At 32.0% G+C, this 17,147-nt stretch overlaps 1 protein-coding gene across 1 annotated transcript; it reads left to right on the plus strand.

Moving 5' to 3' along the window:
* Positions 1-9,083: 9,083 nt before the first annotated feature.
* Positions 9,084-14,621, plus strand: LOC143072314 (microfibril-associated glycoprotein 4-like). The gene is made up of 6 exons (XM_076247192.1): positions 9,084-9,197; positions 10,988-11,149; positions 11,487-11,617; positions 12,614-12,710; positions 13,364-13,528; positions 14,330-14,621. The coding sequence occupies exons 1-6, from the start codon at positions 9,092-9,094 to the stop codon at positions 14,575-14,577; spliced, it is 909 nt and encodes a 302-aa protein (XP_076103307.1). The 5' UTR covers positions 9,084-9,091; the 3' UTR covers positions 14,578-14,621.
* Positions 14,622-17,147: the final 2,526 nt, after the last annotated feature.

The raw sequence follows: 17,147 nt of genomic DNA on the forward strand, positions 1-17,147 counted from the left end.
GAAATAGTTTACGACGATAGACGACGGACGACGACGGACGCCAAGTGATGGCATAAGCTCATTTTGGCCCTTCGGGCAACGTGAGCTAAAAAAACCACACTACCTTCAAAGAATACAAATAAAAATCAATTGTGTAGTACTCGATCATGTTATTAACATATTTTTGTTTTTTTAAGTTTGATAACAAACCCAATTTGTAAGATGAGCTCTTATTTCGTATTATAAAGGATGCCTATGCTAGAAATTAAATGATTGGTAAGAAAAGTAATTAACTGTTTTAATGTCAGTTCCATTAAAAGACGATAATTCATTTCTGGTTTTTTTGGTCGAGCCTGCGACTTTTATCGCAGAAAGCTCGACATAGGGATAGTGATCCAGCGGCGGCGGCGTTAGCTAACTTCTTAAAAGCTTTATAATTTAAAGGTGGAAGACCTGATTGCTTCATATCTAAATTTGTTTATATACGCCTCATGTTACGAGGTTTCTGCCTGTCACAACTCCACTGTCCTTGACCTCATTTTCATGGCTTAGTGACTACTTGCAAAAAAAGTAAAGATTTTTTGTAATGTCTTTTTCTCTCTTATAATGAGTATCAGAATAACTATATTTGGTATGTGCGTACCTTGCAAGGTCCTCATACCCGTCAGACAGTGTTCAGTTGACCTCGACCTCATTTCATGGATCAAGGTTAATTTTTGGTGGTCAAGTCCATATCTCAGATACTATAAGTAATAGGTCGAGTATATTCGCTGTATGGGAGGACTGTATTAAAGGTGTACATGCCAAACTGACAGGTGTCATCTGACATTGACCTCATTTCAAGGTTCAGTGGTCAAAGTTAAGTTCATGAGTTTTTGGTCTTTTTTCTAATACTTTATTCAATAGGTCAACTATATTTTGTGAATGGAAATATTTTATGATGTACATACGAGTCTAGCAGGTTTTATTTGACATTGACCTCATTTTCATGGTGCATTGCTCAGAGTTACGTTTTTGTGTTTTGGTCTGTTTTTCTTGAACTTAAATCAGTTGGTCAACTACATATTGTATATTTGTTGTATGGAAGGATTGTAAACTGTACATTTCTGCCTGGCATGGTTCATCTTACCTTGACCTCATTTTTATGGTTCATCGGTCTTTGTTTAGTTTTCTTGGTTAAGTCTATTTCTTAGAAACTATAAGCATTAGGTCAACTATATTTAGTGTATTGAATTATTGTAAGGTGCATAGGTATTTGTTTTCTATCCCTTGACGTTATTTTCTTAAAAAATGTTCAGTTTATAGGATAGTTGAAGTAAAGCTTAATATTCAGAAAGATCAACAGAATATCAATGATTTGTAGAGAAGGCGAGACATTTCAGCGTATGCACTCTTGTTTTTCTTGAAAAAATAATCATACACAGAAATTAACGGGTTTGCTTTCAGTTGATATGACGCCAACCAACATAAGATATCTATAAATTTCCCAGTGACAAAATGCCACTTATCTTTGTGTTAGAGATAAGTTACATCATACTTAGTGAAATAAAAAGTATTTGTTTCTATCGTTTTTCACATACATTAATTAGTGTGTCATATTTTCGGTATACATAAGCGTACTCCGAGTTAAACTTATGCAATGTAAGGTTTGACTGGCAATGAGACAAATATCCATCATAAATCAAATGACCATATTCTCTCAACCCTAATGCAAAATACCCTATGACTTTATAGCATACCGAATGAGTTTATAGAAAAAATCATTTTTTGAACGTCAAATCTACCTTTACATAACATGAAGGTCAGAGGTTATGATCAAATGTCTCTTATAAGCATGGTAAATTATGAGGTATCATGCAAAACAGACTATTTCAAAATTTAATGAAACTAAATTCCTTCGTAAAAAACAGTTTCCAGAAAACATCATTCTAATCGTACTGACGTTGCATAACGACGTAAAACAAAACTAAAGTTTTATTACAGGACTTTGACTTTTGACTTTAACCTCAGCTCAGCTCAGATAAATGCATTTATATATATATCAAGAAACTCATATACAAAGACTTTCGGTCCGTTTTTGTTACATCGACATTCCGTTTCTTTCAAACACATAAAGGAAAGTTATAGAACTTGAAATGGAACGGGGAATGTAGCAAAGACACATTATACCAGACTTACAGCCACAAATGGGTCTTCAGAAAGTGAGACAATCCGAGCTAGGAGGTAGGCTTCAGCTGCCCCCCCCCCCCCCCAAAAAAAACCCAAACTAATAATGTATTATTAGCAAAATTATTTCAGCAAAATGGACGCCACACTTAACTCCGAAACCTATAATTGAACCAAAATTTAAAAAAAACCCAACCCAAACAAGACTTACAAAGGCTAGAGGTCACTGACTTGGGACAGGCGCAAAATTGAGGCGAGATTAATCTTGTTTTGTATCAGCCACCCGTTATACCTTTAACCAATGTGAACTACAAATACACAGGAAAACATACAGTTAAATCAGTTTAAAAGAAGCCTAAGTACGTAGAAAAAGTATTAGCACGGTGAAAAAAGTGAACATTTCAAAAATGTAATCGTCAAAAATATTATACGGCTGTATCATGTATCATGCGATTCGAAAATATGTGTACTTTAAAATTAATTTGGCCGTCAAAACAAAATATGTTGCAATATTTTCAGAAATCAAGATCAAATGTCAACCATTATTTTCATACAAAATTGCAATGGATACTTAATAACAATTAAATGCCTTTATCGCAAAAAATATTAGCAAAACATCATATGGCCTTTATTTTCTTATTCTATTTTTCATCCAAAAAGTTAAAAAAAAAAATCATAAATGAATTAAAAACATATTTTGAAAATAGGATGGTTAAATCTAAAAAAAGATGTACTTTTTTAAAACAATTAGTATTACGAGCACAAAAACCATAAAAGGTGAGTAGAACATACGAAAACTTTTAATGTAAACTTGAGGATAAATATCTTTAAGTGACCAATATAAGTTGAACATTTTTAAAGTTTTTTTTTATCTTTTATTTGTTTTTCAATAGTCAGGATTTAACATACATTTACCCCTACACTACAACCTGACAATGGTATCAAGGGGTTACATATTATAGAAAATAATTCAGTATACAATTTTGATCACTGACAACTTGATTTTTACAATAATTTATAATATTTAAGGTTACATATATGTTTTATTAGGTAATATTCTCTCGCTCTCTGACTTTCTCTCATACAATACAAATACTCATTTGTTTTGCTACAATATGTATCTTGACATAACATTTAAAAAATATATATTTTAAAGACAAAAAAAAATCAAAAATCAAAAGCTACAGGATACATTTTTGCTAATAATATATGAGCCAGTCCATGCGAAAGAGTACAAAAACGAAAAATTTACGAAATTCTAAAAAGTGTGCATAATTATTGGTAGTAGACTTGTGATTTATAAAACACATTTACTTTCCCTCATATCATCAAGCTGTGAGCTACACGCACCTGCGAGTGTTGAGACCCCCCCCCCCCCTAGTTTTATCAAGATTTTTAGTGAACTATTTCATATATTTCAATCATTTTCAAAGTACAGTTTAAATGGCTTGATTTGCCAATTGATAACGTTAAACCTGGTAGCAGTGGGGATAAGGCTCTCGCTTACGATGCGGATATCAATGCAATCAAACCGGGGAACGGTTCGAATCCTGTGCATCTAATGTTGATTTATATAATATTAAATAACTTAACTTAACTTTTAATATTAAATAACTTAACTTCAATTTCTAAAACACAAGAGGTCATAGTTTTTGCATTTTCCCTCATGTTTTAATGTTGTCTTTCTTTCTTTAAACCTGTAGAACTGACGGAAATTATTGACTTTTGTCTCTGTAGTGTCATAATTTTTTATAGTTTTTGGTCGGTATAGCATTAGTCCGGGGAACAAATGATTTTACACTTGCTCAAATACCAAAAATTCAGATATTTCTACGTCTTTTTCGGTTTTAGTTGACAAATTCGGGATAGAATTGACAATCTTATGAATGTTTACATTAATGTAATTTTTTTTCGGATAAAATCGTTTTTCAAAAATACTATAACAAACTTTGATAACGTGTCCTGTAAAGTTTACCAAAAGGACTTTTTGTACCTTTTCGCATGGACTGGCTCATATATGAAAATTGAAAATAAGATTTCTCATTTATATGAAACAATAATTAGTTAAATATTACATGTAAAGGAGACCAAAATTTTTTACACACTTGGACTCTGTTATTTTTCTCTGCAATATAATATTCAAGAAATTGGTATTTCTTTATTTAATTTGGACTCTGTTATTTTTCTCTGCAATAAAATGTTCAAGAAATTGGTATTTCTTTATTTAATTTACATTTGTATATCTTTGTAATTATGACTAACAGATTCAGTAATAAACTTTCATGTTTGCAGGGCTGTAACTAGCCCCTTTTAATACTGAGGCAAAATATATTCGCCGAGCGCAGCGAGGCGAAAAATTTTTGGCGAGGTGTCTGCGGGCCGCTTAAGGCCACCAGAAGCTCTGAGAAAAATAACGCAAAATCGTGCATTCTGAGCGTTTCCCGGACTCTTTCTTACATAGAAACGCAAATCATTTTTAGCTATTTTTCGACAATATTCTGGTCTCAAAGCAAAAACATAGATTCATTGTTATTTAAGACTTTAAAGTTTTAGGGAAATTCAAAACATTAAAAGACCGATATGTAGGATAAAGCAAAAATCGTAATTCTCATAATAATTAATACCGGATCTGTCTGTCTGTTCTTGTCTTGTATTGTGCTGACTTGAGATTTTTTATGACTAGATTTAAATATAGTGACAGTCATTAGTGCAGTAATATACGTTAAATACTAGTACTGCTCAAGTCGGCACCAGGGACCATATTGACCTTGTTTTACGGTATTTATGATTCTTTCATTATTGAAGACCCTCCAGCAACTATCAAGATGAAGAACAGGAATAAAAACTTTGATCATTTGTATTTTTTTCTATACATTGACATTGTGTGCGATTAGCTCTCGTGGACGTGTACTTCATATTCCTTCATTTTCTGTTAAAGGGTCTGAACACGACTTAATGCAAATTTAACCCTTGAATGTAAAAGGTAATATGGCAATACATTGATGTTTTTTTTCAACAAATGATTTGATACCGGGAAATTGGTGGTCTTACTTTAATTTAAACCATTTCAGCTATCTAGTTTTATCCACAGGCTCTTGGGTATATGAAACAGTTATTTTTTTATTTTTTTTTGTTGATTAAGATATTAAATTTTCTATATTTATAAAACATATCTATCACTTCTGTGCATATCTCACCTACAGAAAATACCTAATTTTACAATCCATACTAAGAAAAATTGGGTATGGTTTTATATACAAGAAAGGCAGTTTCGTATTCTTTGATATCAAGTTCAATTCTCCATGCAGAAACGACCACTTTTTTTTCTGTGTCCAGTAGCATCGTATATTCTTAAAATATATTCTCGCATAATGCCTGGACATCGGTGGACATGCAACATTACACGTTTACAAATGAAAATTAACACTCAGACTAGTCATTAAGTAGGACAATACATGAACAAAAGACAAACCCGGGACACAGAAGTACAAACAATAGACCATCAACTCTGAAAACCAAAAGTAAAATAGAAACATGGATTACGAAAAATATGCAGGGGCGACATCAGAGAGTGAAGAGAACTTGCTTCTTGCAAGACACTTTCAGTGAAAACAATTTGATATGAAGACAATCATATGAAGACAATCTTTTGTTTTAGTTTTTTTTTTTTTTTTTTTTTTTTTTTTTTTTTAAATTTAAAACATGAGGCATTTGCCTCATTTGCCTCAATGTAGTTACGGCCCTGGTTTGCAACCAAGAAACACATTCTCTTTGTTAAGAACAAAGTTTACAAAAAAAAAGATTTATTACCTTTGAAAAAGACTGCCACAATTGAAAAGTTATTGGGCATTCAAAAAAAGGTGTTCAATTGTTTCTTCACCAAGTTTACAAAAAGTACACATCTTGGTGTCTTTTAATTTAATTTTGTATAAAAAGGTATTAGTTGCTATGATTCTATGGAGATTTTTTTTATACTCTTGATTTGTACTCTTAGGGTTGGGTTGGTACACGCCAAAGTGGCAATAAAATTCTTTTTTTTTTTAATGTTATAACATGCGTTACCAGGAGCACAAGTAGGTGCAAAACATACGAACAACTGTAAAAAGTATTTTGGATCACTAGAACCGCGTTTAACTGTGTAAACTTTTAGATTTTTAATAAAATTCCAAGTGATACAATATCATAAATGCACATTCAACTTACAAATCACATCGAAAGCCTTATTAACAAACAAAATTAAGTTTTCAAACCTCTTCCGAAGGGCAGGTGTATAAACTTTCTTGTTGGATTCTAATCCTTTGCAGAAACATAAGTCGGTACATGCAAGGGTTTTACATTTCATGTTCAAATTAAAAAAAAAGGTACCATACGATTTTTTGACGACCAGTTAAAAATCAGGTAAAATCATTTCTTTATATGTATACCAATTTTTTGCCGTAGAATATGAAGTGCAATTAAGTTTGTTATTAATCGCCTTTTTACTTTTCCATCACGCCACTATAAAAGAAAAAAACCAAACAAAATGACAATGATGAATATAAAATAACCATTGAATACTACCCTTCGATCAGTTTTCGACACACCAGCTCCAGACCGCTATTAAACTGATCGAAAATTTATGTCTCATTCATATTAAAGATTCAGCACAATCCCTCCCGTTTGGTGTTTAGTATCATGTCATCATAAATCATACGCTAAGAAATTATCCCGCATCATGACAACAGGTCTGCCATCAACACCAAATTCTTTGAATATGTGTCTAAGTAAATCTCAATCACTCTCCTTTTTATTTAAATAATAGTAATAACCCAAAACAACGAATGAACATGTATTAGAAATCTGTACAGGAAAAGGAGTACTAATCAAAAACGTAATTTACATCAAATATCCAAATTGCATAACTATCATAACTCACATACTCGTAAACATTTTTAAGAATAGCTTATTAACATTTCTATTATTTTGATAAGTTTAAGATAGAGGACACAAACAGAGAAAATATCAATCAAAATGAAAACAAAAGCTTGTGGATTCAAATGAATGCTGCCCTACACTCTAATATCGGTTGCTGCAACGAAACAACTAATACAAGCCGACACGATTTTGTGTTGTATCCAGAATGAATTTCAGAAAACATTTTAGTCTTGCTTCAAACTATATTTATTCAATAAATCATAATTCTATGCATAAAAAAAAAGGCATACTGTCTGAATTTTTTCACTTTCGGAAATACATCAACACTCTGACTGCCGTTATAATTAGAACAAGCATTACTTTAGGTTAAGATTTGGTAGACTTGACATAACATGTCACTTTGCGAGTCCTATTCATACCTATGCCGTTATTTATACAACCTCTACAATACAAACATGTAGTACAGTAGTTGTCGTTTGTTGATGTGGTTCATAAGTGTTTCTCTTTTTTTTTTTTTTTTTTTTAGATCATACCGTTTGTTTTCCTGTTTTAATGCTTTTATCGTACTAGTCATTTTGGGGTCTTTTGTAGCTTGCTTTATGTGTTGAACCAAGGCTCCGTGTTGACGGCCTTACTATATAAAACCTTACCTATAATGGTTTACTTTTTACAAATTGTGACTTGAATGGAGAGATGTCTCATTGGCATTTACACCACGTCTTATATTTACTAGAACACTAGAAAGAAAGAACGTATTTGCTGAATGAATTAATGCAAAATTAGTTATCGATGTTCAAATTTCATAACTCCATGGAAGAAGCAAAATCAAGGTCACAAACACACACGAGGCTCCTAAGAACAGACAGTCCCGTTGTTACCTGGGACTATTTAGTATAGTTGAGACAAATAAAACATAATACGAACTGCATTTGTAAAAGCTTGGACTATTTTATTAAATAAAGAATGATAGCCCAGTCCAGATAGAAGGTAAAAATATCCTGAACAATACGGACATAAATGAAAACAAATGACAAATAGAAAGAATTGTGTTGAAAACGGTCAAATGTAAAGAACAATTTCCACATGATATAAAAATTAACAAGACCTTAACTGGATAAGAACTTGCGTCGGTAGATTAAGGTAATATTTATGCTGAAGCATTTCTGATCGTTCAGAATCTCGTTCAAAGACGCTAAGGAAACTGTCAAGAAAAAGTTCCCGGTTGTATATTGAGTCTAAGGCTTGTAAAATTCAGGCTATCGGCGAGCAGAGAGTGCATTTTTGCATGTCAGATGCAACAATTGCGTACTCGCTATAGCTAAACATTATCAACCGCAGACTAATAATTAAATCATTCTTTCCAATGGGAACTGTAAAAAAACTTTGACGACACTTTTCTTGTACAATGAATGATGTAAAATATCAAACTGTCGGCAAACAAGAAGTGGGTAGATAGCATATGTAGAAATTGCTTACTATAGCTACAATCTGTTGATAAAGTTTTAAATCATTTCTTTTCAAAGAAGCCAAGAAGTCGTTGACAAAATATTTCTTTCAACTTCGTATGGATGGACGGACGGAGTCAATCGGGTACCAAACTTGCTTCCGCCTTTGGATAGTATCCTGCATACTCTTTATTTCAAAGTTTGCTGTGTTTTGTGTTTTTTTTTTACTCCCATTAACATTGGACGCTTCAGTACGGAAAAATTGTCATCTGCCGAAAATGTAAATCGAAGTAGCATTGATTTTATCATTGCAAACTAAGATGTTATGTTACGTAATTAATAAAATATTCTAAGCGTAATTTTAGAAATTTTCTACAAGTAAAAATGTACTTTGATAATCAAAATCTTTGTAAAGAAAATTTACAAACAACATCTATTCTCAAATAACAGTATATCTATTAATTTTGTCATGCTAACAGAATATTAGGAAATGTATGCAACTTGCCAAAAAAGTAACACCTTGTAAAAATCAATTTACAGTCCTTATATATAAACGACATTTCATACAAGGTGAACAGGCTTTTGTAATGCACATTTTAGACATCAAGATGATTCTCTATACAGCCATAACGCTGATTTTCTTTACGGGAAACATCATTGGAGAATCAACACCAGTAAGGGACTGCGCATCTGGTATACTATTTTTGTTTTATTTCATATTGCTTTAAATTATTTTCTATTGAACTAGTTGAAAAGATATCATAATATGATTAACAAGACAATCACTCTTGAGGCATTTTTTTTTGTTTCGTTCCTTTTTCCAGGTTAATTTATTTAATTTGTTACTGAGAAAAGGAGACCAATAACTGTTTTTAACATGTATATTACTAATGTCGAGTTTTTCTGATGTTTGTTTTGTCTATGTCAGAAGTAAATCAATCCACTTTCAAACTAGTACAGTTATCATCTGTAAGAAATATTAAGGAATTAAATAATCTGGGTAAATACCTTTATGAGGCAGAGAAAATTCGATACACTTGACTGTTTGTTATGTACCGTTTATACTAGTGGAAAAGTGTATGCCAAACTCCGCTACATGTTAGAAATTGTTTATGATATTAATGCTATATATGTATATGTAAACTGTATAAATTATGTATCTGTTTAATTCTATGAGCTGTATTTGTTTACGAAACAAAGTATTATTATTTTAAGTCTCCCAAACAAAGTATGGAGACTTATTGTTTTTGTTCAGTTCTTATTATTTTTATTATTCTTCTTCTTCTTCATCCTCTTCCTCTTCTTCCGCAACTTTACAAATGAACTTGTCCGCAGCGTTTCTCCAAAACCACCTCTCAGATTTACTTAGGGTTTCATAGAATGTTAGACTAATATGTCTAGGTCTAGGTGGGCCATTTCGTTTTTGCATTGGGGTCTATTCAGGGGTATTTTGGGGGGCAGAAAGAAGGGAGGGGTTTACTATAGAACCCTATGGGATTTTATTTTCTAAAAATTTCAAATGAATATAACTTGTAAACTGTAAGTGATAGACACATGCAGTCTTCAGAAATGATGATAGGACAATAAAACAAATCACATGAAATATAGGGTGAGTTCCTGGGGTATCTTCCCCACCCCCTTCAATTTGAGAATTTGCTATTATCTTGTAAACGGTCCAGATCCCCACCCCTAAACCATATATATTCTTGAATGGGACGATAAAACAAATCAAATGAAATTATAGGGAAGTCCCGGGGGGTCACCCCACCCCGTTCAATTTGCGAATGTTCCATTAACTTGTAAACGGTTCAGATACCCACCCCTAAATCATATATATTCTTGTAGGGAATAATAAAACAAATGAAACGAAATAAAAGGGAAGTCCCTAGGGGGTCACCCCACCCTTTTTTTGAAAACTTGTAAACGGTCAAGATCCCGACCCCAAAACCATATATATTCTTGAATGGGACAATAAAAAAATTCAAATGAAATTAAATTGAAGTCCGTGGGGGTCATCCCCACCCCGTTCAATTTGAGATTTTGCTATTATCTTTAAAATGGTCCAGATCCCCACCCTTAAACCATATATATTCTTGTAGGGGGCAATAAAACTGTTCAAATGAAATTAAAGGGAAGTCCCTGGGGGTCACCTCCACCCCGTTCAATTTGAGAATGTGCTTTTATCTTGTAAACGGTCCAGATCCCCACCCCTAAACCATATATATTCTTGTTAGGGACAATAAAACAAATGAAATGAAATAAAAAGGAAGTACCTAGTTATTAATATGTATTTACTATAACATAAAAGTGGTTTCTGTTTGTTTTGCAAATAAAGTTATATATTATATAAAGTATCGATATGCTCTGTTTGATATAGAAGACACATAGTTTAGAGAAAAATTATCAATATCAATACCCTTTATCTATATTAAAAACGGTTAAATGTATAATGAATTATTTGATGACATTTATTTCTGTTGTAGCGGTAACATTTTATGGTGAAACAGCTAATAAAGTCGTTGGGTTACTCTCTGACAATTGTGCATGCAAAACAGTCAAAGAAAAACCACCAAAGAAAATAGTTAATGAAGATGATGATGATGATGAGACGGAGGAGGATGATGAACCCGAATCCTCATGCACAGGTATGAAAGCCATTTTTATAACTTCTTGTAAAATAACTGATGTAATGTGTTAGTAAACATGACTGTTAGTGTTTTTGTCGAATAAATAGTTTAATACCAAAATTTTATACATATAAATATAAACATTAAGATCAATTCTTTAAAAAAATAATTAAATAACAGTCAGTTACATCAAGATTGTCATGAACATTTGGTAAAAACGTTATTGACCGTTAACTTTGCTTAGAGATATCAAATCATATGACTTGATTTATTTTACTATACTTTATGCATCAAATAATCAACGGTCAAAATGTAACTTGTTTTAATTGTAAAAATTTATATATCTATATTTCAGTAACAAAACCAACTGACTGTGGTGATCTAGACAAATCAACTTGTAAAAATGGAATTTACAAGATCTTTCCTGATAAAACGTCTGGTTTCAATGTTTTCTGTGAAATGAAGAAACATGGCGGGGGTTGGACTGTGAGTTTAAGGAGAATTCTAGATGAAAAATAAAAAAAGACGTGTTCATGAATTTATTTTATTAATTTATAAAAATTGAAATAAAAATTACCCTGAAATACTGTATATCAACAAACTACGAGTCAGTGTATCACACTGGAAGAAATTCTGCAATCCAGAGCAAATACTATTTATGTAACCCTGACGGAGGTCGGGTGACATATTGTTATTGCTCGATTCTTTTTTTTATTTATAATTATTATTCCACACTTTTTTGTCCACACTATTTCTCGGAATTGCATGGACCAATGCTGATGGAACTTTACCATAATGTTAACCCCTATGTGCAGATGTGCAATCGGGGGTTGGCGTTTCCAAGATGACTGCTATTGCCATGGTAACAGCAAAAATATGAAAACTTTCATGGAACATTCCTGAACATTAGTGTTAAATGAATTCTACGGCCATTAAATGTTATATGATGGTATAATATTATGAGGAGCACAATATGAAGCAGCAGTATGACTTTGGCATTTTCAAATGTTGCCATGGAAACTGTTCAAAAATAACAAAATTTTGAAAATTCTTCAATAATGTATGAAACGTTACGACTTGTAAATCTAGATGCGGCATTCAACTTTAAAATTTCCAAAATGGCTGCCGTTACCATAGCTGCTGTTTAGTGGCAATTGGTGGACCAGGGTGACATCCGCTATTGCTTGCAATGGCAATTCTAGTTATATTTGTATTGCTTATCTCTGAAAAAATGTAATTCTTGGTTTTTTTATTACTGATAACTATAATCATTATAACTAACCTCGTCATTTATTTTAATCAACATATTATTATTTTTTCTTTATAATTATTATAATTATTTCTATCATTTGTCATTTTCATTAACAATCGAAGACTTGTTGCATTAAAGTATTTTAAAAATATTACATTTTCCATTGGGTTGCTAAAATTCAATGCCCATACGTCTATGTGAACATATTTGTTTTTTGTTGTTCTTTTCAGGTGTTTCAACGTAGAATGAACGGAAAGACTAATTTCTATAGAGACTGGGCCACTTATAAACAAGGATTTGGTAACCAGAGTGAAGAATTTTGGTTGGGTAATAAATACTGTTTCGCATATATACAAATATAATTAAATATCATATATAGAAAGTTAAGTTCATCTCCTGTACTGTCATTTAGTCATAGCTTAGAAATATAAAACATTTAAAAGATTTTTAAGAATCGACTTTGAAGTTAGATAGACTGGTTTACAACGGTGGTGATTTATATAGTCATCGTATCTTTTCACTATCATATTTATCAATATCAATTGTGTACATTGTATTATTAAACAATGTTAATTCTGCATGTCCAAATGACTGATTATGACGCTTTATTGTCATCCTCTCCGAGATAGAGCAATCGAGAGATTCGGTGTATAGAACGTCGTGATTTTATATCAGAAACAATGGTTTCATTCGATTTCCAGTTATATTGCTATTATTGGATACATATTTGTTTTTAATGATTTTGTATTTTTTTAACTGTATTATTGAGTGTTTTTCTGTACTGACTTTATCATACGTTAACACCTAACACGCTTATGTACCCGTCTTGAGAAGAGAAACTCTTCGGTGACTATAATAACTTAATGTTTCTGTCCTTCTATGAATTCTGATTTGCTGTCTGCCATAATCACCTAATTTAAAAAAAAAAAAAAATAACTAAATTGTCATAAATAGTAAATTTAAATTTAAATTTACATAAGGTAACGACCATCTACATCAACTTACATCTCAAGGAAAATATAAACTGAGGATTGATATGGAAGACTTCGAAAACAACCGGAAGTATGCCCTGTATGACAAGTTCGGTGTTGGTAGCGAAAGTTCTAGTTATGTTTTGAGTGTTAGTGGATATTCTGGCGATGCAGGTAATATGAAAAAGAAGATGAGACAACTCTTCACAAGAGACAACATGACATAGAAATTAACAACTTTAGGTCACCGTACAACCTTCAACAATGCGTAAAGTCCACAAAGCATAGTCAGCTATAAAAGACCATGGAAGTTTTTTTTTTGAAAAATACAATTTAACCTTCCAAATTTAGATTTTTTTTAATCGACTCATACTTTAAAAAGTTTTTCATCTTTGACTTTCTGTCTGATGATTTAGAAAAAATGGTATGCTGACGTAATATTTTAACATATGACAGATTTCAGGTCCACTGTGAATTTCAAAATTCCATCTATACTTCAGGAACGCATGTCATTGAACACTTCCCATCGATCGCAAAATCTGACTACGTAATGTTTATGTCAAATTAACTATAAAATCTAAGACATTAACAAATATTCACAATTTTCAAATTAGTCAATTCTAATGCTGCTGGTGTTTTGGTTTTAAAGATTCCCAAAACTCGCAGTTAAAAACCGGGGAGATGGCAAATAGAGTTTTTAAGTTCTTCAGGAGTAGTGAAAACCAAAAAAAAAAAAAAAAAATAACCACATTCATTTATTATAACTCCTTCTTTTAAAAAATTATCTATTGTTTTTTTACTTGTATCAGAAACTTTTCTCAATATCAAAATACTGTAGAGTCTAGATTCAGAAATTACAACTATTTGCTACATACGAAACATAGTTATATGATTGCCAATATCATCGTTATTACGCATTTTGGATATGACGTGATTAGTTGAATTTGTATAGTAACATTATGCGTACATTTAAAGGAGATTCATTGACTTACCATAATGGACAGAAATTCTCTACAAAAGATAAGGATAACGACTCAGGTGGAGATCCATGTGCAGTGATGTACAAGGGAGGCTGGTGGTATAATTATTGTCACTTTAGCAACCTGAATGGGCCCTATCTGAAAGGGAAACATAAATCATTTGCTGATGGGATGGAATGGAAAACCTGGAAGGGGTATTACTACTCACTGAAAGAAACAGTAATGATGATCCGCAAAGCCTAGGTAGATGAATATAAATTATGAACAATAAAAAATGCAATGTCCGATTTCGACTTTTTATTTTAAAATAATTAGTCTTTCAGTGGATTGTGGTTTTATAGTTTTTGTTTTTTCGTCGATGATATTGTTATTGTGTTTGTTAATTCCTTTTCGCCTAGGTTTATCTAATACCAGATTTTAAAAGATTCATTACAGTGACGTCCAAATCGTCTTCATTATTATATTTCATTAATTATTTTTTTTTAATTTCAAATCAATATCAAACACCTACGATTAGGATTCGATCACACTTAAAGGTAGCATTTAAATCTTTGGTCGTCTTAGACATTTCAAAGTGTGAGTTATAAAACGTCGTTCCCAAAAAAAGTATAACTGCTATGAAGTTGTTCTATAGTTGCACAACGAGGTTATAAAAAATGTATATAGTAGTGTGTATATATTCTTTATTGTACATGGTATTATCATCGTTGGAAGTGATGCAATTGTACGGAGTATGATAGAATTGTAAAACCTAATTTAATAAATTTAAAAAAAATGCAGTTGTCTTTGGTTAAGTTGTGACAATTAGCAATTTATTCCAGCAAAACTTAGTGCTCAGAAAGGGAGATTAACTAAGAAGCACGTTGACAATATTTAATGTTTTTGCGTCACATTTTTCTTTTTCAAAAGAGAATGAGAAGTTCAGCGGGTTGGTGTTTATGAAATATTTTCATCTTCATGGCATTGTACTTGCGTTCGAAATAATTTCATTATCTCTTACCTTTTTTATGATGAGGCAAATCAAGTGTTTACGTTTTTGGTATACAAAAAAATATACGAAAAAAAACCAGAACATCGTTACGAAGGTCCAGACCATGCATTGGTCTTCACGGATTAATTTGAAAAGATAGATATGAAAATTCCTATTGAGTACACCCATTTTACATTTCAACAAAGTCTTAAGAATAGTTTGAATTATATATTCGACACAAAAATATTCTTTAATGTATTTGATTGAGGTTGGGTTATACTGATTCAGAAGCATAAATGATGATTCCCTTTCATCAAGTCAAGAAAATCTTTCATGTGGAATGAGTCTGGTATAATATTGCCTTACAGGAAGTAGCTGAACGGCAGATGTAAAAGTTCCTCAAACGCTGCAATTTAAAATTACTAATTATAACAAGAAAGAGAATGATTTCTGTCAATAAAAGCCAAGACAGTTTTCTATTCAAAATCTTTTTGAGAGGAGGTGAACGGACAGACAGACGGACAGAGTTGAGCGGTTACTTAACTTGCTTTCTCCTTTAGAGACACAGGGAAAAAATTACTACAAGGTTATATGTGTTCTTTGTTTTTTGTATATAGAACTCATGCATGTGTATCATTTGAGTATGGCCGTTTTTTTCTCAATTTGTTGATGATTCTCTCCAATTGGTCTGCTTAAAACATGATCTGTGACCGGGACAATTTTCATGGAAGTGTGCTTTAGAGTGCACTTATCAGACGGTATTCATTTCAAAACAAAGTTTATCCTCAAAAGTGTTCCTTTGGTTGAAAGGGATAAAAGGTAAACGGTTAATCAAACGAGAAGAAGTTATTAAAAAAAGTCACACACTATTTGTGTCGGCTAGGGAGCAGTTGCTGATACAAAAGTGTAATCGTGAAACAAAGAACATTGATACAAATGTAGGTCAAAAGCACTGCGCTGCGGTAGGTTTAATCATTGTAATGTGTAAATTAAATATTTACCGTATTTTAAGTGTACCATTCGCAGACACATTTTTGTTGATTTTTTTCTATACAAAAATAATAAAGACACAATTTTGGAAACATCACATAAAGAGTAGTACCCTGTTTCTCTGCTGTTGTTGGTGGGTGACAAAATATATCCGAGCAGACATCCAGCATTGACAACTTATCCAAGACAGCAGCTTGTTTGAAATCCACAGAATATGTAGAGTAAATGCAAAATTGAATAGTCTTACACACTTATTCAACACTATAAAGGAAGGGTTTACCACTCCATCGGAGAATTAAAATAAATATACAAAGCTATGCGGATTTTTGTGACATCCAATACAGCGATTCTAATATTTTGTCACCATATGGGCTGCATTAGCATGTTGTCGAAAACACCTTTATACAATACAAAAAACAAATCATTTGGTTTTACTTTGTACATGTGTATCTCTATATTTTTTTCTAATTTTGAGATGACCCCTTGTTTGTTTGTCAACTGTAATCGCAAGATACAAATAAACTATATCCAGATGCATGTATTTCAGATGAACGATATGTATTAGATACATTTATTTTTGGCAATTTATAAACTCATACATAGTCACATGCGTTAACTAGGATAAAATTGAGAAAGGAAATGGTGAATATGTCAAAGCGACAACCATCCGACCATAGAGCAAACAACATTATAAATTTCAAAAATCTCAGTTACGTTTACCTACCAGCTAACATTAAAGCAGATTGATAAATGTTTATTAGTCTGATAATCTAAGCCAACAAGTTTGTCAATATTTAATTGGACAAAATAAAAAGAATACTAGTAATAAGAGGCATGAAAACGGAAATGTTAC

This window comes from Mytilus galloprovincialis, chromosome 4 (assembly GCF_965363235.1).
Source record: "Mytilus galloprovincialis chromosome 4, xbMytGall1.hap1.1, whole genome shotgun sequence".
Taxonomy (NCBI): domain Eukaryota; kingdom Metazoa; phylum Mollusca; class Bivalvia; order Mytilida; family Mytilidae; genus Mytilus; species Mytilus galloprovincialis.